The sequence below is a fragment of the Strix uralensis genome, chromosome 3 (assembly GCF_047716275.1).
Source record: "Strix uralensis isolate ZFMK-TIS-50842 chromosome 3, bStrUra1, whole genome shotgun sequence".
Taxonomy (NCBI): Eukaryota; Metazoa; Chordata; class Aves; order Strigiformes; family Strigidae; genus Strix; species Strix uralensis.
This window is the reverse complement of record NC_133974.1, coordinates 106,051,716-106,075,460: the sequence shown is the minus strand read 5'-3', so window position 1 is coordinate 106,075,460 and position 23,745 is coordinate 106,051,716. Positions and strand designations below refer to the sequence as shown.

At 35.0% G+C, this 23,745-nt stretch overlaps 1 protein-coding gene across 1 annotated transcript in view; it reads right to left on the bottom strand.

The window, feature by feature from the left end:
- Positions 1 to 23,745, bottom strand: part of SPATA17 (spermatogenesis associated 17) — a 92,479-nt gene that overhangs the window by 18,940 nt on the left and 49,794 nt on the right. Inside the window, exons 7-9 of the mRNA XM_074864855.1 lie at positions 17,579 to 17,782; positions 12,193 to 12,344; positions 3,176 to 3,311 (exon numbers count right to left, since the gene is read on the bottom strand). Of these exons, the coding sequence (XP_074720956.1) occupies positions 3,176 to 3,311; positions 12,193 to 12,344; positions 17,579 to 17,782 (492 nt within the window). The remainder of the gene's footprint in view (positions 1 to 3,175; positions 3,312 to 12,192; positions 12,345 to 17,578; positions 17,783 to 23,745) is intronic.

Genomic DNA, 23,745 nt, shown 5'->3' with positions numbered 1-23,745 from the left:
ATAAAGTTAATTTTCTTCCTAGTAGCTGGTACAGTGCTGTGTTTTGGATTTGCGTGATAATAACATTTATAACACACTGATGTTTTAGTTGTTGGTAAGTAGTGCTTAACCTAAATTAAGAATTTTTCATGTTTCCCATGCTCTGCCAGTGAGGAGGTGCACAAAAAGCTGTGAGGGAGCACGGCCAGAACAGCTGACCTGAACTAGTCAAAGGGATATTCTATACCATAGAATGTCATGCTCAGTATATAAATCAGGGGGAGTTGGCCAGGAGGGGTGGATCACTGCTCGGGCATCAGTCAGCAGGTGGTGAGCAATTTCACTGGGCATCACTTATCTTTCCTCGGATTTTATTCCTCTCTCTTTTTGTTATATTCCTTTTAATTATTATTATTTTATTATTATTGTTATTTTTAAATTTTATTTTAGTTATCAAACTTCTTATCTCAACCCACAAGTTTTTCTGATTCCCTTCCCTGTCCCCCTGGGAGGGGGGAGGAGTGAGCAAGCGGCTGTGTGGTGTTTAGTTGCTGGCTGGTGTTAAACCACAACACCTTAACTCAGAAACTTCTTTGAAATGTACACAGAATGAGATAAAAATTTTCAGATTGTAACTAGATGAAAAGAAGAACTATTAACTTTTCCTCACCTATCTGTGGTAATTATTATGTTTAGAGGAAGTCTATGCTAATACCCTTTCATTTTCCAGAAGAAATATAGTAAGGCAATATTTTTCATTGTTCATTTTGCTACTAAAATAATTATATAATTTACATACTAATCTTTTTGTGACTTGAATTAAAATGCGTAAACACGTGAAAACCTCTGGAAAATGTAACTAGGACATGCTCATGAACATATACAAGGAAACTTTCTTATAGGTGGTTTAAAAAAAAAGCCAGCCAATATCAAACAATACCTCAGCAGCTCAGAGGGGTCACTGATCCACTGACCACTGAACTGACTTCTTGGAAGAACTTACACAGTAGTTTGTCTTACCAGCAATGATAAGCAAAACTTCTCTAGTATAATGCTGTCAGAAGCTGAATATATATCATGGCGGGGTTATCAGCTATTAGGTTGTAATAGAAGTTGCATCTACAGAAATATCACCTCATGGGAAACTCAAAGAATGGTTGTGTTTAGCAGACAGTGTTAAGCAAAAATTTGATTGTTTTTAGTAATATTTTGATACATGCACTTTAGCCCAGTGATTCATTAGAACATGATAACTTTGTTCATAGCACTGACATATACAAAGTTTTAATACAGTTTAGAAAAAAGGGACAGAGTTCTTTCAAATTTAACAGTTATGAAACTATGACATCCCATCTGCCTATAGGACCTTTTCCATTTAAATATAATGATGAGGTGGGGATTTGGGTGGGGTTTTTTTTCTGATACTGATGACCCATTAAAGCAGCAGGTAGGTCATAAATAGCTCTTTTCTCCTCTTATCTCTCTGTTTGGGTAAGCGGCTCCTAATTGAAGCTTCATATTGATTTAGAATTGGGGTTGGAAGGCTGTATGTCATGTTGGGTTAATGTATACAGCTATTCACCTCCAGAGATTTAGGCTGAAATCTATTCAAGACCACAAGTAAAGTGAGTTTACTTGTTGCAGCTAAGCCCATAATTTATATATTACATATATGTGTGGTATGATATACAAAATATCTTTACATTGTTTGATATCACCATCTGAGCCGGATCAAGAACTGTTAAGGACTGGAAAGGGAAGTCTTTACAGAACAAGATGAATACCACCAATAAGACTTTTAGATTTTTTTTATATATCATACTTATGCTGTGGGACTTCAGCCAGTCATATCCTTCACTCCTTGCTTTTGAAAGACAAATTCAGATCTTTTTGTTTGAATGTTGATCTTTGTGCCTTTATTTGCAATGAGATTTAATTAATGTATGTTAAAATACCAAAATTTTACCCTGAGCTCATTTTTAAAGCTTAAATCTTTGAGAAACAACTATTTTAAAAAGTATTACTTCTCAAACTAATATTCCTTGGAACTTGTTATATATTTACAAAGGTTAAGTTACTTTCAGGGAAATAAGTAATCATATGTTACAAAATCACAAAATTGTTTAGGTTGGAAGAGACCTCTTAAGATCATCTAGTCCAATCCCACTACTTAGCTAGAGCAGGTTGCCCAGGAATGTGTCCAGGTAGGTTTTGAATATCTCCAAGGCTGGAGACTCCACGGTCTCTTTGGGCAACCTGTGTCAGTGCTCTGTCACCCTCACAATAAATAAATAAAAAAAATAATAAAATAAAAATTTTCTTGTGTTCAAATGGAATTTCATGCATTTCAGTTTGTGTCCATTGCCTCTTGTCCTGTCACTGGACACTACTGAGTCTGAGAGGAATCTGGCTTCCTCTTCTTCATTCCCTCCTATCAGGTGTTTATACACATTGATAAGATCTCCCCTGAGCCCTCTCTTCTCCAGACTGAGGAGTTCCAGCACTCAGTCTCTCCTCATACAAAGGATGATCCAGTCCCTTAACTATCTTTGTGGTTCTATGCCGCCCTCTCTACCAAGTCCATTATCCTTCTACTGGGAAATTTTAACATGATTATGATACCCAATACAAATAGAAGTAATGCAAACATTACACAAACTCCCGTTAGAACATGTTCTGAGGAATATTACCTCTTGTAGAACTACAAAACCAGAAATATATGAGATGTTCCTGACCAAACAGGCAGTTTAATGAGACTATCTTAAAATAAAAACAGTTCTTCACTAATTTTTAGAATTTTCCTAAGAATGTAAGCAGTAAAATATTTTGAGTTTTTTAATCAGGTTTTGCCATAATTTTCTGAAGGTTTATCTTAATATGCAAGAGTAAATATACAATCTCTCAGAAAAGGCAATACAGATAGAACACTTTGCAAAACTTATATAACCAAAGATGAAGTTAATCAGGCTTTTAAATCCTTATCTTGTAGGTAGGAGAGGTGTTGAATTTCCTCAGATTGAACCTAGCAGACTTGAGGAAGCCTCATCTCATCACATCAGGTCTATGTGATTTTATAACATGCCAGAAAGATTACCACAGGATTCCATGATCTCCGGATCAGGCCCAAATTCACTTAGTTCTAATACAATAACAATCTAAAAAAATAAGCTATTTGTTAATTTTTGCAGTGACTTACCTTGTCTGCTACCCACTTCTTAGGCTGTACTTCTCTGAAGTGTTTAATTCCATAAGTTTCTTGGCCATATTTGCCTGACCTATGGATTGATGGGTCATACTTCTGATTTTTATGATACGAAGAAAATGGCAGAAATCTGAAATTCAGGAATATTTAAAATCAGTTATGCTCTACTCTAGATGCCACAGGATTGATGTAAATCATAGATACCAACACTACAGGAGGTGACATGGACACATGTTCCTGCTATTTTCCACTACCTTCTTAATGTTCCCCCTCAGTATTTTGAGAGGATTACTGCAATTTCTCCTATAGCTGCTTTTAAATTAAATTTGGAGCAAAGAGATACAGAGTTTCAACAGGATAAATTGAAGACTTTCTGTACAAAGATATAACCTGGTTCACTTGCATTATTAGATTATTTCTTTGGCCGTATCTGTACTACCAGCTGGTGTGATGTGAAGAGAGAATGAGCAGGGTTCAATTAGCTGGGAGCTGCATGTTGACACCTCAAGTCTTAGCAGGCAGTGCAGTCTGTGCCAGCTGCCAATGGCAGGCACGCACCTGCACAAGTACCGAGCTCATTTCTGGAGAACTTGCATCCGCTTTACAAGTCCTGTAGGCCCCCAACGCATAACCTCAACCTGATTGTTCCATCAGGACAGAAGCATTTTCAATCACGCCAGCAGTATAAGCATAAACCAAGGTAAATTTGCTCCCTGTACATTAAACCTTAAACCATACATCCTTTGATATCTGTTAACCAAAGCTAAATAAACCATATTCTCATCTAGAAAAATAGAAACTTATACAAATAGTACTGGTGAGTTTCATGTATTGGCAGACCACAAAGCAAAGAATTTATTTATTCTGAATTCACAAATTGTGTAATTTACTCTCAAGTTATAATTATATCCTAACTAGCAATCTTTTGGAGCTCGATTCTTTCACCTTTGGTCATACTGATGGTGGACTCCCTGCTTACATAGTGACACTGAACAGTGAATCTCCAGCTACCCACTTTGGGCATGGAAGAGGTTTTCAGATGGATATCCATAACTCTCATGGACAGCTACAGGTTTTCTGGGTAGGTTCCCCAGCAAACTGTATGGAAAAAGGTGAAAGACATCTTATATATAAAGGATCTGCAAGAGACCCTACAAAGATGTCTTAGTTCCATCTATTTCAGTTTGCAAGAGAGTTATAAGAACAGGTACATTTTAATATAAAGGAAAATCTTGTGAATTAAGTTTATCATTTTTGGTATTCTGAAAAAGTAACATGCATTCTTTATTCTACACTTGCAGAAAAAATTATTATATAGTAAAATTAGAAAATCAGAAGTTCAAAGCATCACTTTAACTGCCATGACAACAGGTATAGCTAATTAAAACCTTTTCCTAGTTGAAAGCTTTTCAGAATCCTGAGGTAGGCAGTCAAACAAGTTTTTGATAAAGATGGGGATTAAAATACCTTTCTTTGTCTCTCAGCTGATACAGAATCAGAAAAGTATTTACTTGGACTAACTGATCCATCAGCAACTGTTTGAGTGTTTCTTTTTTTAAATTACATGTTTTTCTTTCCACTTCATAAAAAGAAACTATTTTAGAATCTTGCCAGCTATATCAACTTATTCTATCAAGTACCACAAACAAATGTCATGTAAAGTTAGCAAAAGAAAAACACTGAGTTAGCAGGCTTTTAAATTACACCAAGCTATAGTAGCATGTGTATACTCATGGGAAAGGACACACTCACATAAGACAGATTATGGTACTTGTAATGCTAATTTGCACATGGGATGGACATCACACACACACAAAAATTAATGTGGCCCCAGTGTCCCAGAGAATACATCGAAGGTGCTGTGAGCCGGCTGCTCCACTTGCAGTTTTTATCACTTCTGAATTGCATTTTAATAGTACATTTTTCTTTTGTTCAGACATGAAAGAAAATTGGCTTTCTCAGGGGACTGGATAGCTGAGAAGACAAGGCTAGCAGTTTAGAGATTTGCCCATATATGCATAGAATTTAGTTGAGCCATTGCATTCATAATTCAATATGAATATTATGTCTGTAAAATTTATACACAAAATGGCAAAAAAATTCTTGAGGAAAGTAGAAGATAAATTATTATATTTTTCCCTATAAAATTTCCTACATAGAGCTTTTGATTTTACAGTGGATCAGTTAATCTTTGTCTTTTTGGCAAATAAATACTCAGACTAATCTATGTTCTACCATGATTACAAACAAAAAAAATACATACACTGTAACACTTTAAGACACAACTAACAGTAAGTTCCATATGTAGTTTGGCACAAACGTGTTCTGGATTCCGCTGCATATCTCCTCTAAGATCATTAGCTGGAGTATGTGCCATACAGCCTGGAATGTATGTCTATGGCTGAATAAAAAAACCTAAATCAACTATGAATTTTTGAGGAAGAACATTGAACAATGAAAAAATATTAAAATTGAAATGAAAGAACATTAAAAATCTAATAGGGTATAACGGTATAAAGTAGTCTAAAGTAGAAACTTTCTTTTTTTATTTCTGTCTATAGTTCTGCTGTCAGAGCCAGGTGGGCAGATCCTTATAGCAATAACAATCTAACCACAAGAAATGATCATATGCTTGCAAATTCAATGTCTGTTTAAAGCAAGTAAGAATTTTCATTACTCTATGTAAGTAATTAAAAAGAACATTAAAACAATTTTTTGTGTTAAGTAGGGTAACCAAATTAATGGGAGTCATACAAAAGTCATTATACCCCCACAACCAATAATAATAGTAAAAAGCAATAGCACTGCAAAACACTTCAGTAATGGTATTGTGTTCTGTAGCTCTATATATACACCTGACACAGCTTTTCCCCAAATTAATGACAGTATGTGCTCTGAATGTGACAGAAGAGAGTGATGGAAGGAGAAGAAAATTAAATCCAGACAATGGTATGATGCCATTATCAACTGTACAAGTTTAGACTTCCATAGCTTTTCTCCACAAAAAGCTCACACTCAGGATTCTTACATTTGGGTTTCAGCTTTTCCTTGTGATTTAAGTGCAAATTCTGAAATTCTTAAAGATTTTCAGTAAATATTGCAGAGACAGAAATACCAGGATCAAAGAAGAATTAAATTCTGTACTGATATTATATCATGCTATAAAACATAGTCAGTATAAGCTGAGCCTTTCCAAAAGTTGATGATTTAAAGGGAGGTGAACTATCCCTGAAGAAATAAATTTTAAAATGAAAAATTATTTCTTTTCATCCTCCACAAAAGTTTGAATGAGAGATATGCCAAAGAATGCATTCAAGACAGGGGGAAAGAGTTGGAACCAAAAATGGGAAACTATCTCAGGTTCTACAAATAGCACTATTACACATATACAACCTGAGGGAGGACCAGGACCACAGCTGGCAGTGTCACTGGTAATGAAGGCCAGCTGCACTGCTGTGAGGACCACACTGTCTTGAACTTAACTAGCATAAAAAGACCTAGAAGCCTTGACTTAGTAGCCAATCCTGGACCTGACGGCTGCTAGTGGTGTGTATTTAAATTTTGAAAGACACTCTAGATATTGGTTGTTAACAAAAATTAAAATTGCTTTCTCTCTCACTTCAGTTATCCTATCCTGCATCTCCCTGCTACTATTAATTTAATCTTTCTAATCCTTTTCCCCACATTTTTACCCCTTCATGATCTTTCTTCCTGCATTCCTCATCTACCATTTCTTCCCTCCATTCTGTCTCTTTTATTGTAATATCTCTCACTATTGTGACAGGCATTTTAGATGCTGAAGGCTTGCCAACTGGATCCACCGAGACGATAGAAGCAGCAGTAGGTACTGGCCTCTAATGTCTATGGCAATGTGAAAGGAGTGAGCAGCAGCACAACAGGAAGGAGGATTTGTCAGGTCCATCATTTACTGCTGGGTGGCAGCATCCCAATGCTACATGATATTTACCAACAGGACACAGTTCAGAGGCATTCACTTTTTCATGAATTTAAATGGCAGCAAAAAAAAACAGAGTGGTCCTTCAGCACATTCTCTGGACCTGCCCAAGAGACAAAGTCCCAGCAGTCTAGCAGTGCAAGACTGTAATCCTGATGCCAGAAATGCTTCAAACTTTACTCAGGCTTCTGAGAAAGAACTGGCAGAAAAATCTACTGCCAGACTGCCATACATGCTGTACTACCAGGGCACAAGAGGAAATACTAAAACCAGAGAACTAGGAGGAATACTCTGCTTACATGTTTTTTCAAACTTTCATAATATCTATGTGCCGCATATTTTTTTAATTTAGTCATAAAAATACTACCAAAATCTTAACTCCAGATGTGTGAAACTGTCATTAAATTTTTATGTAAAGTGCTTGTATGCAATAGCAATTCAATTCTTTGTTGTCTTGATCTAATTCAAATAAAACAATTTTATCTCACTTTGAAGAAGACCATGAACAGTTAGCTCCAAACAAACTATGCTTCTCTGTCAGGAAGCTGTGAATCCTTTATCTTTTTTTTTTTTTTTCTTCTGTAAGTAAAACATGAAATGAATGTTAAGCTTTCAAATTCGGGTTATACCTGAAGTAATTTCTTCATCAAATACAACAGTGTCTATCTTTTCACTCAGGGAACAAAGGAAGAAGCACAATGGTTTTCCATAGCAAAATAACTGCAGCAGGGCAGCCATTATGTAGTTCATAATGAGTGCATATTAAAATCAAAGTGTTATTTACAAAAACAAAGACAGAATATTTTACTTAACATATCTAGTCAGATTACCTTTAGCACAGTATTTTTGCCATAAGAAACTTATTTTGGGTGTATTATTACAAATATTGTCTACAGTAATATACTAAAACCATACTTTTTCAATAAACTATCAATCACTTTTATCCTAACGTCAGTAAATCTAAGAATCCTCTGGCCATTTTTGTTTAACCCCTGTCTGCAATAATGTAAAGTGGCAAAGAAAAGCATAGTCTAGTTCTTGTAGGAAGTAAAAGAGATCTCTTCTGCAGCAAATTCCAGAACTTCTTAATTATACACAGACTTATTATCTGCATCCCCAGTGTTATAAAGTACCAGAACTTCATTAGAAAAATTAAGATGGAAAAATGAAGGCGCTACTTTGTAAATTTCCAGTGGAAATTAGCTAGAAGAAGCAGAGGAATACTGGATCAAAAGAGGGTAATCATGCTTAACTGTGCCCTAGAGCACCCGCATGTATAATACGATTTGCACAGTAACTACCTCTCCTATTACTGCTTGTTTGGAGTATTCTGTGTTAATGGGGTTAGCTAATTTAGTATTTTAACTTAAAAAGACTCTGCTGATTAATAAATGTTGCACACTGTGCTAGTAATTAAAATAAATGGAAGAGTTACAAATAGAAGTTGAATTGTTAAGAAAACATTATCTGAAAATATATGATAATCCCTGTTTATCATAATACAATAATAGTCCGGAAAATATGCAAATTGCTGAAGTTGCAAAGCATATGAAAAACTAAGTATAATTTGAAAAAAGTTTTCAGATGTGTTATATTTGTATGACATAAAATGTAGTAGCCATTTTCAATGCAGCTGTCAAATACAGTAAAAGATGTTATAAATGTAGAAATTAAAAGATTTTTTTAAATCTTAAATCTTAAAGTGACTTGCTTTTTAAATTTTATTACCATTAATACCAGGCAGCCCATAACACTGATGCTCTCCAAGTATAGAGCTAATTTAGATCATTACCTTCTCTGTAAGTGTACCTTTCATGCACAGAACTGTGTAGCACAGAAGCACCTAAGCTGATTCTAAAGCAAAGCATTATCTTACTGAGAATAAGCCTATGAGGAGCTTGGTGCTGCAATGTTCACACAGCGTGTGAGAGGCAGGGTGTGCAGACATTGCACTCTGCTGCACACAAGTGAACTGGCGTGTTCAGGACTAGCTTGGCTATCTCCAGTTCAGCGCTGAGCACAGACATAGCCAGAAGCTGAGATGACTTGCCTGATGTCACACCATAAGACTACAATAAATCAGGAAACTTCAGCCTTACACTACTGCTGGTTTACCCCTATTCTATCACCACATTGCAACTCATCCTGCTGTATGTTGACTTTACGAAGATGTTTAATAGTATACTTTGAAGCATGAGGCATATTACATGAGACAGATTTCAGCAAAGTTAATGAAAATAATTTACATTTTTGTTCTCTGGAAAATTAGGCCAGCATGCAGCTGCATGCAACTGAGTAAAGAACCTTTCATGCTTAGTGATCTAAATCTGCTGGATCCAGCAGTTGGTGTCTCAAACTAGACACTAGTTTATTAAGTGGCCATCCCAAAGGAGTGCAATTGTCATTCCTATCCAAGCGGAGGAGGAAATCACTTCATTTGTATGAAAAATAGCACAATAAGGCAGTAAGAGCTTCAATTACAAGAGAAAAGGAATCATTTTTATTAGGCTAGATTACCCAGTTGCTCTTTCATTACAAAATAGGAAATCCCAGCAGTTGCTTTAAGTAAGCACAACATTCTCTCTTGCTTTCATTTGTATTGCTTCCACCTGCCACAACTTTCTCACAGCTTTTTCAATTATTTCTGCATTTTATCAGAAGCAAAAACTTTCCTAGAGCTTGAAACACTTAGAGAAAACATATCACCACTTTAAAGAATGCTGATAATCAGAGGTGAGTGGGAATTCTGAATGTTGTTGGAAATTGCAGGTATACATCGATAATTTTTCTGCCTTAAGAGATATCACACAGTACTCACTCTGGAAATATACAGATCAAGGATTCAGTTTGTCATTTTATGCAAACACAAGCTTTCTCAACAAATGCCACACACTTCCGCTGTTCATTCTCTCCTTATTTTCTAAAACAGAAGAATAATCAACATAGGAAGCACTACCAGGAAGAAATACAGTCCCAAAGTACACAATTACATAGAAAGAGACAGAAATTTGTCAATTCATAATAGACACTGCTGAGAAAAAACTACTGTAGAATCTGAGTAACCCTTTGCTGACTCTTCCCTGGGGACCAGCATCCCACACAGCAGCTGCAGCATTACTAGTGAGCGTTAGTCCTGATGATGACCTGCAACTCTGTCATCACCTTTTCAAGGTTACAGATGTGACCCCTGCATGGTTGGTTGAATACGAAGCACAAACGGAATGAACACAGCCTGAAAACATATAATATGCTATGCATTTAGCGTGCATGAAGCTGAGAATCATTGGTGTTAGGACATTGCTTCTGTGCATTAAGGATGACACTAAATGCTTCCTTACCCATAAGGTAAATAAAGATCCCTGATCAATTAATATGTGTCAAAGTTGGAGACTCCAAATTTACACTGTACAAGACCAAAGCTTCACAATTCACTAACTGAAGAGAGGTAGTGAAATATTTCTTACAAGATCTGACCTTCTGAAACTGTTGACACAGTGAAGTCTGGGGTAAACCTCATCAAATAAAGACTGGGCAATATAGTCATGCCTATAAATGAAGGACATCATCTATCCTCACTTGGAATGTATCAGTCAGAATGTGTTCAGTAAAAAGAACAGTTAAAATGAGAAGTAGAACATTAATTATAACCTAATGTTTTGTGGTTTTGTTTGTTGGGGTTTTTTTTTTAAATTTCACTGGCAAAAGCTAGAAATAAAAATTAAAGAAACAAAAATGGCCCGGCCCAGATTTAAGATGAGATGTGAAAGTTAAGTTGTTTCTCCCTCACCCAAAAAAATGAAAGAATAAAGAGAGGAGCAGAAAACTGAAGTACATTTTTACTTGTAACTTAACTCAGCTATGTGTTTGGTATGAAAGGAATAAAAAGTACTATATTTCATTTTTGGCACCAAATATAAAAGATAACATTGCCTAAAAGTGGAAAAGTAGCTGAACTAAGAGATTTTTTCTTTCAAAACTGTTTTTGAGTAGAATTTCCATTTAAAGTCTCTGTTAATATTAAATCAGGTGAAGTGTGAGGAAAATGATCCACCAATAAAACCATAAAACCCAGACCATGCTACTGTAATTGATTCTGGTGTTCTTAAATCCCGGTCCTGAAGCTGACACATAGGAACATGGAGCTGATAGAAAAGCTTGAAACAGATCAAAGGTAGCAAAGCATCGTGTCCCAGAGAATCAGTGGATCACAGGCTGCTCATGAGGAAAAGTGATTCCTTTCTGGATTCCTTTCTGTCCTGCATTCTGGTATTAAAATGTCAAAGGATTGCCAAGAGCAGTGAATTCAAGGGAAAGTTGACAAAACATCAGTTTTTTCTAGCTAACTACACAGTCAGAACAGGTGACTTAAGAGGCTTTCATTGTTATTGGACAAAAGAGTTCCATCACGATAAGAAAAGAATTGAAAATATTTTGGAAACAGCCTTTAATCTTCTGGGATGGATTATGTCTGTATTTGGGATTCTGTGGAAACGAACTGGCCTGTCTGACACTATTACAGATGCTACGGCTTAGAAAACCAAACTGCTTCAAAGATGATTACAGTTTTTGCATCATGTTCTAACATGTGCAACATATGCTCCCTTCCCTTCCAAGTGAGCTTTGGTAGTCTACTGGGAGAGAAAGCAAGTCTCATTGGCATGCAACACCATTTTTTCCTCCCATAGTCTGCAAGCTCCCTGAATACGAAGACTGAAACAGTATTTCTTCCTTGGCAAGGTGCATGTGGCAAAACAGAATTTGCATTTGTTTTCTTATTTCCCATTAAGCCCATCTGTTGCATCACATATTATTATTATTTCAAGTTCTTCTATAGATTCATAGATATGGATGGCACATGTCACACAATTACAAGATGAGGTCTCTGCCCTGAAGAGTTTATAATCTAAGGACACAGAATTTAGAAGTATGTACATAGAATGTTTGCTAGTAAGCTGTCAGGTTTGACATTTCATTTTGTCAGGCATGAAAGGTTTCTGAAAGCAACAGAATAAAGAAAACAGTCTCATAACAATATAAGAAAAAACAAAGAACTTACTCATTGTCATGTATACGGTTTCTCCATTCCTCCCTTTTCATTTCCTCTCTGGCCTTCTCTGGTGGTGAATTGATCGATGCTGCCACTCGCAAGGTTGGTTCCAAAGGCTTGTAGCGCTGCCGCAATACTTCAGTGGTATCACGGAAAGGCCCCTGAAAGGTATAAGTGTTTTATTGTGGGGTTACAGTTCTTTTCTTTCCTTCTTTTATTCATGACACATCACTGATGAAAGAGGACACAGAATGTCTGGGAAGTGTAGCAAGACTTTTCTTCCAAAATAATTAAAGCAGTTCATTTTGATAAAGAGTTACAGATAACACAAAGGTTGATAACATGCTCTAAAGCTCCAGAGAGAGAATAAGAAATGTGCACTCTAGATTTATTTAACTACTAATAAATATTTATTATTTTAAAACAATACATTGTTAGAACTGATTAGGAAAACTTAGTTTTTCTTTAGAAAAAATATTGGTGAAATAAAATGTGATACACAAGTATTAACTGCATCTAGATTCTGCTTAAGCAGAAAAGTTGACTTTTCCTTTTCATAGGATAAATAATGTTTTACCTTAAAGAACATGCTCTTTTCAATTTAACTGTAAAGCAACCTGGAAGCGAACTTAATACATGACTTAAGATACAATTCTTCTAATACAATTCAAACTAATGACTTCAATAACATAGGTGTATAGTGCATTTTTGAAAAGACTAATTCCACATGAATCTCATTATTCTTAAAAAAAAAAAAGAAAGCTCATAATTCTTTCACAAGTCTCTCTCTATATAGACATGTATTTTTTTTTCCAGAGTATATTGTTTAATAACTGATCATATCAGAATCTAGCATTTAACAACACAGATAAATAGCAGTAGGAAGTCCTTTCCTGCACTGTCAAAGTGACATATCCTATGACTTGCTTTCAGTGCTAACCAGCGAGAACTTACGTGGAGTATAATTAGTGCCATATTATGCTCTGGACTGGTTAGTGGCAACTCTAGATTTAGAAGTGTTGTTAATTAATTTTTATTTTATTTTCATCATTGTTGATCCTGCAATGAACTAGTGAAACCTTCTGAAACTATAAACAGACAAAGAATCCTAATCACAGCCTTTATTCTTAAAGATACCCTTCTTTAAATAGGTTATCACTAACAAGTCACAGCTGGAGTTACTGCAAGCACTGAGTGAAGACTGTGGGGCTAATAAAAAGAAATGATTCACGCCTCATTTATGTTCACTTATGTTTTACATTAATAGAAACCAATAATAGGAACCAGTTACCATAAAAGTCATGGACCGTAAATAACACAAATGGCAAATAAGTATCATCTAGTACTTTTCACAGCTGGACAGGAGGATTGCTATATTTGAAAGTAGTTAATGGATTTTTATTGGAACTTTACTTTTTAAAGGCACAGCACCATGGTTTGGAGATCTTTTTAAAGGTCCTAGCAAGCAAGCATAATATTTGTACATCTTGCAGATATTTCCTTGCTTCTATGTTCTAAGTCTGCATAAAAAATTACATTTAATATGACCACAGTAAGTCTTTAAAAACAGAATTAAAAGTGTTATCACCTGTGAGAGAATAATCAATACTAGAACAGGTCATTGACAGTAGTAAGCAATGTTCTAGTAATATATAATCTGACAATCAAGTTATAAAAAAAGCTTAAAATTTATAATAAAAAATGAGTACTCTGTATTGCAAGGTGTTTGCATGAAGTGGATATATGGAGCAAAGAAGAAAGAAATGTATATTGTCAAATAATATCAAGATAAATATGTTTGCTTTTAGAAAATAGTCTTTCAGAATATTGTATTTCTTCTTCATTGTAAAATATTGACTCATATTCCATCAGTGTACGGGCCAAATCAGATATCCAAGCAAGGATTTTTTTCCATCTTTAATTTCTCAGACCTTCTAACTCTTTCTCAATCCATAGTTCAAATGAAATGAATAGAGTCCAACTACTAATGGAAGGAGTGGCGAAAGAGTGTAACTAAGCAAAGGTCTCTCAAACAAGGCTGTGTCATCACTAATGAAAATGGGGTATATATGTCAGAATATTAAGATAATTCTAAATATTCCCTGTAGATTTTTCCATTTCTCTGAATCATGTATTTGAAGAAACTTACCTAGCAATAGGCACCTAAGGAATATATGTAAAATGACAAGACCTCTAAAAAATGTATTTACCTATTTCCATTTTACAAGATTATCTTTAAGATTTGTGGAATCTGTGGTAGAACAGTGCTTACAAATGTTTTCAAATTGGCAGTGCCTGCAAGCATTTTAGGCATCCTGCTTTGAAATGGAAATCTTTCTGGGGAGGTCAGGCTAGGAAAGGAATGAAGGGAGTCAACCAACAGTTTTCATCCTGAAAGCAACTCACACAACTGTATGTTCTATGTTTGGAATTTGTACTGACTAGTGCAAATCTTCTCACTACCAATTGGTCTGCCAAATAAAGGTGAGCAAATTGGCATTCTTACTACTTTACCATAAAATTAGAAACTCATAATAAAAATTACGATCTACATGAAATAATATGTTCTTCACTGCTCCCATTCCAGAACAGCTAACAGCATGCAAAAAATCCCCTAAAAATGGTGGTGTGCTTTCTGCTATTAATGTCTTTTAATGAACAGATGACTAATTTTAGTATTATTTATGTTTCCATCAAACTGTAATTCTAGTCAACTCAGTAATAAAAAAGACAGATCTAACTGATGTATAAGCATCATTAAAACTTTTCTTTTAAATACACTTACACACACATCTATAAAATGATAAATACCCATTTCCCTAAGAGAAAGCTGAAAAATAGTTAATTTTTGTTCTTTTAAATACATATAGTTGACATTCTCATAGAAAATTTCCAACCCTACGGGCAATACAAATTTTAGATACCTGAAAAAACAGTGGAGTAACAAGTGACTCACAGTGGGCCAGGTAGATATTAGAAAAAGAAGCTTGGTGCCAAAAAGCGTTACCACAGAGAACTAGGACACAACGATATCTAGTAATTAAATTCCTTATTGTCACACCAGACAACTTTCAGGATGATGTGTTCTGATGGGTTTTCATTTCCAGCTGTTTCATCAGCTCAAACCAGTGTCCTTTTCTTAGACATACAACCCTAAATTGTCAAAGTGTTGTGCAGGGATTTAGCCGTGTGACTCCCATTAACATCAATAAGAGTCGCGCAGCTAAATCCACGCGCTGTGCTTTGAAAATTTACCCCACAGTGTACATCCCAGGGTGCTGAAAGGATTAAAGTATTATATAGTAAATTCCCTCTTTGAGGTGCAGAAAATAAACAGAACTCTTCTGGTTTGTTCTAAAAGGCTATCTGTGCACGACTGCTGTGCGTGCGTCTGAACTTAGAAAGGTCTATAAAATATTCCAAATCCAAACAGAAGCTTGTAAGATACTTTGTATACAGTAAAGCGGTTTTGCAAGAGCAACTTAACAATGGAAATCCTCCGAGTTTCCCCTTTATTTAAAAGCACAATTTCTGTACCTTGTTCACTAGGCAAAATCTTCCCCTCTAACCTGAGAGACAGTGCATTCAGTCACATCCCACTGAAGGACTGTCATAGCCCCTTTGGTCCCAGAAGGTAAAGTTACAATGTCATATTTATTTCAACTCCAAACTCCTGATCACCCAGCCTGTTTGTTGGCTCACACTTTGTCTCGATTCTAACATGAGTTAATGAGTTCATTCAATGAGGAAGCTCAAGCAGTCAAGGTAGGGAGAACAAAAGTAGGGAAGGACGAAGGTGAACTGCCCTGAAGCTGATCGTTACTGTTACAAGCAGTGTGGATCTCTGCGTGGCTCACCTCTACTTCTCCAGAGGTATTCTGGCAGGCCTGCATCTTCTTCTCGTGCTCTTACCCAATTGCCTTTGCCTTCATGTCCCACCACTGATACAGACTCATCTTGCTACGGACAAGTCAGTCATGACGTAAAGGTGAGAAAAGCTTCTTCTGTGTGGGTTAGCCAGTATGCCCACTGCTGTCCCCACTGAAGAACATTGTGGATGCAATCAATAAGCCACAGGCAAATTGTGGCAGATAGCATGCATACACATTGTTTGAACCCAGCAGTAGTTCAAACTTAAGACTGTGTTCAGATCACCTCTACCAAGAGCTATAATATTATAGCAAAAATAACCTTTCAGTTCAGAGGACTAAAATACCAATAAAGATATATTATACATTGCTTATTGATCATTATTGTTGTTTCATTTCTGCAGCTAAATGATAGCTTCAGTGAAAGTTACTGAGAAGGACTCCTTTAGAAGCATTGTCCTTCTAAGCAAAATATGGATGAGAAAATTTAAATATAGGATGTAGTATTATTAAAAAAAAAAAAAAAAGTGTAAGAGATTCTGAAGACATTGTGGTCATTCAAAGTCAAACCAGCACAGAAAATATATGTGTGAGGTAAGTAGAAGGTTCAGTATATTGGGCAAACTGAAAAATTCTTCAGAATAGAGGGAAAGACAGAATACTTCTATCTCAAAAGTAACTGTATCAAGCATTGACTGGCAAAAGCTACATGTCATTGTATTGTCATCAAGTGAGGAACACAAAGGTCTCAAAAGTCTGTCCACTGTATATATTGGGTATATTCCTGGCAGGTTTTGATAATAAGGTGGCAAAAGATGTTTTACCATCTTGTGGGATGTTCAGTCTGTTGCATTATCTCAGGAATCTCCATTACTTTATAGAAGATAAAAGAAAGCTATCTGCAACATATGTTGACATCAACAAATTAAAATTGAGACCATGACAGTTAAGAATGTGAGCCGGGCAACTTGGCTGTGATGCAGAACATAATGTAGAAATTTTTGCAATTAAAGCTGACACACAGCTAGTGGACAAAAAAGAGCAGGAACTATTCTATACTGAGAAGATATCTCTTGGTCTTCATATGGAAAACAATTGCAAAAAGAGGAAAAAGTTATCACAGCTGCTTAATTTGTCATGTTAACATTCATTTTGCCTATTTTTTTTTATTTAAAAATGGAAATTAAGACTTCTACCTCTAATGAATCATAATATTGACATTCAATTATATCAGGTCTTCCCACTGAAATATCAGAAATTACATTTTTTTCCCCAAAGGACAAAAGTAAATTCTAAAGAATCATATTTCTGTGTTTTTACATAACACCTATGTTTCTTTTTCTTTAAGACAAATCTGTTTCAAAGACTTTATATCCTGAATGCAAGTACTAAATCTATATAAAAAAACCCCAACAAATCCACAAAAGGGATTTTTTTGACTCAATGTTCCAACTTGAGATATTCTATGATAATCTATGGTACAAGATATGAACAAAAGCTGCCTCAGAGACACTGAAAAACGTTACCTGAGGTTTCTGTCTGCCAGTAGGTGGTAGAGGCTGTGCTGTGGAGAAAGTTGGAGGCCTTTTACAAGTTGGCCAGTCATAGAGCTCGTAGTCAAAGGGACTCTTTGTTTGCTGCTGTCTGTGGCTCAATGGCTTTGACTTCCGTAGCAGCAGTTCCATTGGATCTGGGGATTTTCTGAATGGTGAATTGTAGATGCCTGCAATCTGAGCAGAAGATGGGGTTATCTTTGACTTCAACTAACTTAGAAGTCATTCGTGCATTTATTCTATAAATCAAACCAATTAAAAAAGCCTGTATAATAAACAGTTCTACACAAAGTTTCTGATGCCTACTGACATGGGATAGATCTATAGTTTAAATGTATCTCTGAGTATTGCATTACAGTTACAAAAGGGTTTAAATAGGATAATGTAATGTATAATCTGGGAGTAAGTTTCATTTTATGGAAGAAAGAGCTTCCTGTATCTCAAACCCATGTTTTCTTTCATTCACATTCAATCTTCCACCTTCCACAGCAGTAGTTAAAGCCAATTTTCCCTTAAAAAAATAATTTAAAATGTACAAATCTGCATCTAGTTTTAAAGGCAAACTATTATAGATGGTTTGAAATTTAAAGTTTAATTTAAATTCCAATTTAAATTGCTGTACACAATAGGAACAAAAATATATTACCTATTATTTCCAAATACTTAAAGAGTAAAATATATGTTTATGCAAGGGAACATAACTCTTGTGCCTTTAAACTTTGTGCTAGCTGACTCACAATGTGGACTAAGTGGCAACTGCAGCATTTTTAAAAGTAAAACTGAGTGATTAGTTAACGTAAAATACAAGAAAATACAAAACTCAGTAATTGCTTTTTTTCCAACAAAATATTTGCATTAAATTCTTTTAACTATTCAAATGTATTTAGTTTTAATAGTATAAAACTTGTGTAAAAGAGAAATTTAGAATAAAAATTTCTGAATTGTGAATTAAACTGAAAGATTTATTCTTCACTGAATTTGGTTATTTCATTTTTTCAGGATACGTCATTAATTGTATCACTAGTGTGATCTAATATAACAATTACTAATATAAAGCATACATTTCAAATTCTGAACTAGTAATCTACATCATTGACAATCTGTGAATATCTGGCAAGTCAAAATTATGTGACAGACTGTTCCTAAATAATTCCTATAAATGTAGGGATTTTATCAGTTGTATATAAACAATTATCAAATAGACATATGTGAGTTTACTGAATTAATTATGAACTGTTAAACATGAGAATTCCTCTACTATATTACACAAAGCCACTAAATCTCCATGAAATATGCTTAAATGCACCTGCCAAAAATAATTTAAAGATACTGAGTTTCTTTAAGGACAATTATATTTTCTACAACAGTATACTCAGTATTCTTAAGACTTTCAAAGTAGATTTGCTCAGTTAAAAATATTGTCCTTTGCTTTTCTCATAATTTTAATTGCTAAGAAGTATTCAATAAAAACAGTAGGAAAAATAAATCAGTTTTGTGATGCAGGGAAAGGTAAGGAAAAGAGTAAATTTTTACAAGCTTGCATTTCTCCTTTGGAACACTACTGAGGACCCATGAGAAAACTAAGTAGAGCATCAGCCTCCTCATAAAGTATTAATCTCTTGGGGCTGGGAGGACTGAACACTCCCCAATTAGCTCTAATGCATTTTTCATTAACATACCCTACTGGGAAGTTCCTATTTCTTGTGTCAAAACAGTTAAGTAAGGCCCATATAAAAGTTACTGTTTAATGGACAAAAATATTCAGATATGGTAGCTTATTCAAAATATTGTTGGGCTATTAAAAATTTTATGGAACATATTCTCCAACTCTGTAAGTGATCTGTCCCTAATGACAATTTATTTTGGCCCTCTGTTATGCGTTCCCCTCTTAGTGTAAACCCTATAAACTATTCCACTACACTATCAGTCTAAATGTGTAATGGGAAAGAGGACATGAATAGAGATAAGTGGTATAAACATATGTATGCCAAACAACCACTGGTTGTTTCTTCAGCTCTTCAGGATGTCGGACTAAAATGGCAGGGATCCATGCTTCAGACAGCAGGCAAGCAGAATCACTGGAGTGAAAGTGAAAGTGCAGGTCCATCTGTATGATCTGTAAAATCCAGCTGCATATTAAAAGTTTGGTTCTGCTAGTCTGACTCTTACTCACATAAACATCTCATCAAGTTACAGATTCTCCTAATGTTGTTATTATTTTTGTGGTATTCCATACACTGTCCTATTGCAATTTTCTTATCGGCCCATTACATTTTTTCTTGCGAACACTGGGTGACCTGTAAGTGCTGCATAAACACAAGTTCCATATGTTGTCTCAGGCTTTATTGCACTGTTCCACAATATTTACACTATATACTTGTTACACAAGTTCTCTCAAATATAAAATGTCACAGTCAAGGGCTTCCATACAACTTAGATTCCATGCTGGAGATACACAAACAATCTCTATGCCATGGTCATTATAGCTCTTCACTCATTAGTCTTACCATGGCCATCAGATGTGCCTACGTTCTGATCAATGAATTTTTGTCTTCATTGTTGATGACAGTAAAATAGAAAAGTGATTGTCTGTAACTAGCTTTTTCTCACATTTCACTGAACTGTTTATTGTATTGTTACTTAATCTTTCCACCCATTCCTGTGTCATCTATATTCAGATGTTGTATCCTACCTAATGTGGAGACTGCGTTCTAGCCATGCCATGAATCCGCAGAGGTCCCCAGCTAGTGGGAGAGATACTGCTCTCTCGCAGCAAGTCTGTGAAACACATATTTTACAGAAAACTACAATGTCACTGAAAATGTAAACATTTTCCAGAAGAAAAACTTCTCCATGTGCATCGCTGAGAATCAGGATGATCTGGAATAAACCACTACAGAATAATAATGACTCTCTGAAGTTGGCAGGCATGGATTTGTTCATCAGTAGCAAATCCTGATCATGGCTTTATCTGCCCCAAATTTACACCCTTTTTAAGCCTTTTCTTGAAAAAAGAAAATAAATAAATAAAAAAGCTGAAAAGCAAGTTGGGTAGGAATTTTTTTTTTTTTTTTAAATTAGATTATTTAAATCTACATAACACAGGTTTGGATTTTGGTTTTTGTTTCCCCAAAGTGGAAAAATGCAACACCTTAAGTAATTTAAAGATTTTTCCTCTGATGAATTACAGGCAAGAATAACTTTAAAGTTTCTGTCTGGGCTCTAGAAATGGCATTGCTTCTGTTAGACATAGAGCAAGTATAAATGTCTCCATGAGTATAATGACTTTCTGAAACTGCATTTTGCAATCTATATTGAGATACTATGTATATTCTACTTGACATTTCTTTGTTTAAATGTTTGGCAGTAGAAAAAGCTATAGTTCATAAAGGGTTCAAACACCATGAAATGCTACTGAATATCTCAAGGTGCACAAATAGGATTGGCTTTTAGCACTTTTATTTAAATCAAAATTACCCATAATATGTGTGGGAATCCATTGGTTCAGTGTCTTTTGAATTATTGCTGAAAAGTGTCTTAACAAAAGCCATCTTTTGTTTGGTATTTTTTACAGACTATTAGGTTAAACATACACAGATAATGTACTGACTATGAAAATGGATTTGGAGTTTTAGTGAGGCCAGTTGGACACTTTAAAAGTTCTTGACTCTTCTGCAGTTGAAGCTCTTTGTAAAATCTGGGTCAAAATTGATTATGAAGTGCATTTTTAAATAATATTTTTTCAAGAAATCCTTGTTAATTACTTTACATTTTAATTATATATGTTCAAGTATTCAACCAGACAGATAGCAGAGCAATCAGCAGAGTTAGTATCCAGATAGATAAAATTAATACTAATTTACTCTAAATTTCCCAAGGTATGTGCTAAGCTTTTAGGCCTAGATTTAAAATTGGCAAAGTTTGGTAGAAGAGACAAGGGGATGAGTTTGATTCTACTTTCCAGTTCAGACCAATCCCTGGCAAAATTGCTTCCATTCATTTTTAAATATCTCTGCAAATCAAGAGTCTTATTTTTGTAATTTCTTGCACATGTGCTATGCACTGATGAATGCCCTATTCACTCTATCCTCTGCAGGGAGCTGGCAGTCTGCAGAAATCTAAGAATCTAGAGGATCAAAGCCTTTGGTACTTAATAAATTTGCATATCTTCTTGAGACCAGTACAATGCGTTAAAAGCGTTACTTCATCTTTTCCCTACTTTATACAATATTCTCTCAACTACAAAACCACTGTATTTAATACTGCTTTTTCAGTGGTAGAAGAGTATCTGTCTTGAGATATTACCTCACACTTTGATTCCAATATTATCCCCACCTTTATTTTGTAAGAAAATATGTAACCCTCCAAAATATTATGATAGGTTACAAAAAGTACCTCGTCTGCAGGGAGAATGACACATTTTTCTGTACCCATGTTCTTCACAACTAAGGGGCTCTGTCAAAGCCAGCTTTTTGGGACTTCATTTCACAGAATCACAGAATCATCTAGGTTGGAAAAGACCTTGAAGATCATCTAGTTCAACCATTAACCTGACATTGACAGTTCCCAAATACACCATATCCCTAAGCGCTAGGGATTTCCAGGAACAATTTTCTAAAGTGACAAACACTATGGGGAAATCTGTGCTAACTGTTAAAAAAAATACAACTGAGTTATTTGCAGTACTGTCATGCTAACTTCCACCTCAATAACACCAAAGAAATCTCAGGAGAGGACTCTGCTAATAGCTTCTTACTGACCTCCTTGCATCAGGCCCTTCTGGTGAATGGTGGCCCAGTGGTGAATATGGCAAATGAGGTGTGAAAGTACAGATATTTTTCTTAAGACTATGGTTTTGACTCGTCAGGGAAAATAAAAAAAAAAAAAAAAAAAAAAAAAAGAGAGAGAAATGAGTTATACAATGGATATATTTTTCCCCTAGAATTCTCTGCCTCAGACCTTCCATCATGGAAACCCAAGCATGACCTGGAATATTAATTGTGTCAGGTCAAGCATACTGGCAAATGTACCATTTGTTACCCAGTCATCCCTAGCATTACATTAATATTTTGAATCATTTTGCATTTCTAACACTCTATCATTTAGTTTCCTCCCAATCATTTTCTTATCTTTATAATTAATGGTGGCATATAAAAAAAGAAAAAAATCATAAGAAAACAAATATTAATTTAATGAACTTTAGCAAAGAATATATTTGTTGGGTTTTTTTTAATTCTGTATTGCTTCCACCTCTAATCCTATATTTAGTCTATGCTGCAGAATATCCATTTTGTCTTTTCTTGTTTAACATTTCTGCACAGTGAGAAAGACTTAACTGTTTTTTCCCAGAATACAACAAAGAAATTATTAAGGAGCTTGCGCTGAAAGCTAAACTATGAAGGAAGGAAGAAAGGAAAGAAAAAGGTGCAAGTAGAAATGGAAAGAAAAGGCTGTGCTGATTATGCTGGATAGTTCCTCAGAAAAGATTGGTGATTCCAAGTGGCATAATAAAACGTGAACACTTTTAGATGCTGCAATTTTTATTTATGAATGAATTATCTTATTCTTATTTCTTGACTGAGCTTTTAAAGTCTACATATAAAATTCCAAACAAAATATGCCCTAATATATAAAGTGTAGCTACTGCACTGCAAATAATTACTCACACGCAAAATTAAAAATCGATGAATTTGAGCTGAAGATAAAATGTAAGCATGAAGTCAATAGAAAGTGTATCTTTATATATTTAGAATATTTTTTACTGTAATTTAACTAAACAATAACAAAGGTATGCTCTTTTTAAATTACTTTTCCATATCAACTCTGAAAGTCTGAAATAATCAACATATATCATGAATATAATTGTTTCATTTAATGTCATTTAATCTTGAAAAAAATAGCTTTGAGGGAGGAAGGTTTTGCAAGTGATTGTCACAATAAGAACCTAAATAAAGTCCTACTTTCTCTTTCTGGTCTTTTAATGAGGAGCTAAACAAGAAGGAAAAGACTTCAACAAAATAGGGACCTGAAAATCCTTTTTTGCTCCATTGTAATTTGTAAGAAACTAAGCAAGCTGATAGGAGAGGTAAGATATCTTTAAAAGCCATAAAAGTAAAAGCATGAAGGAGAGCTGTGAATGA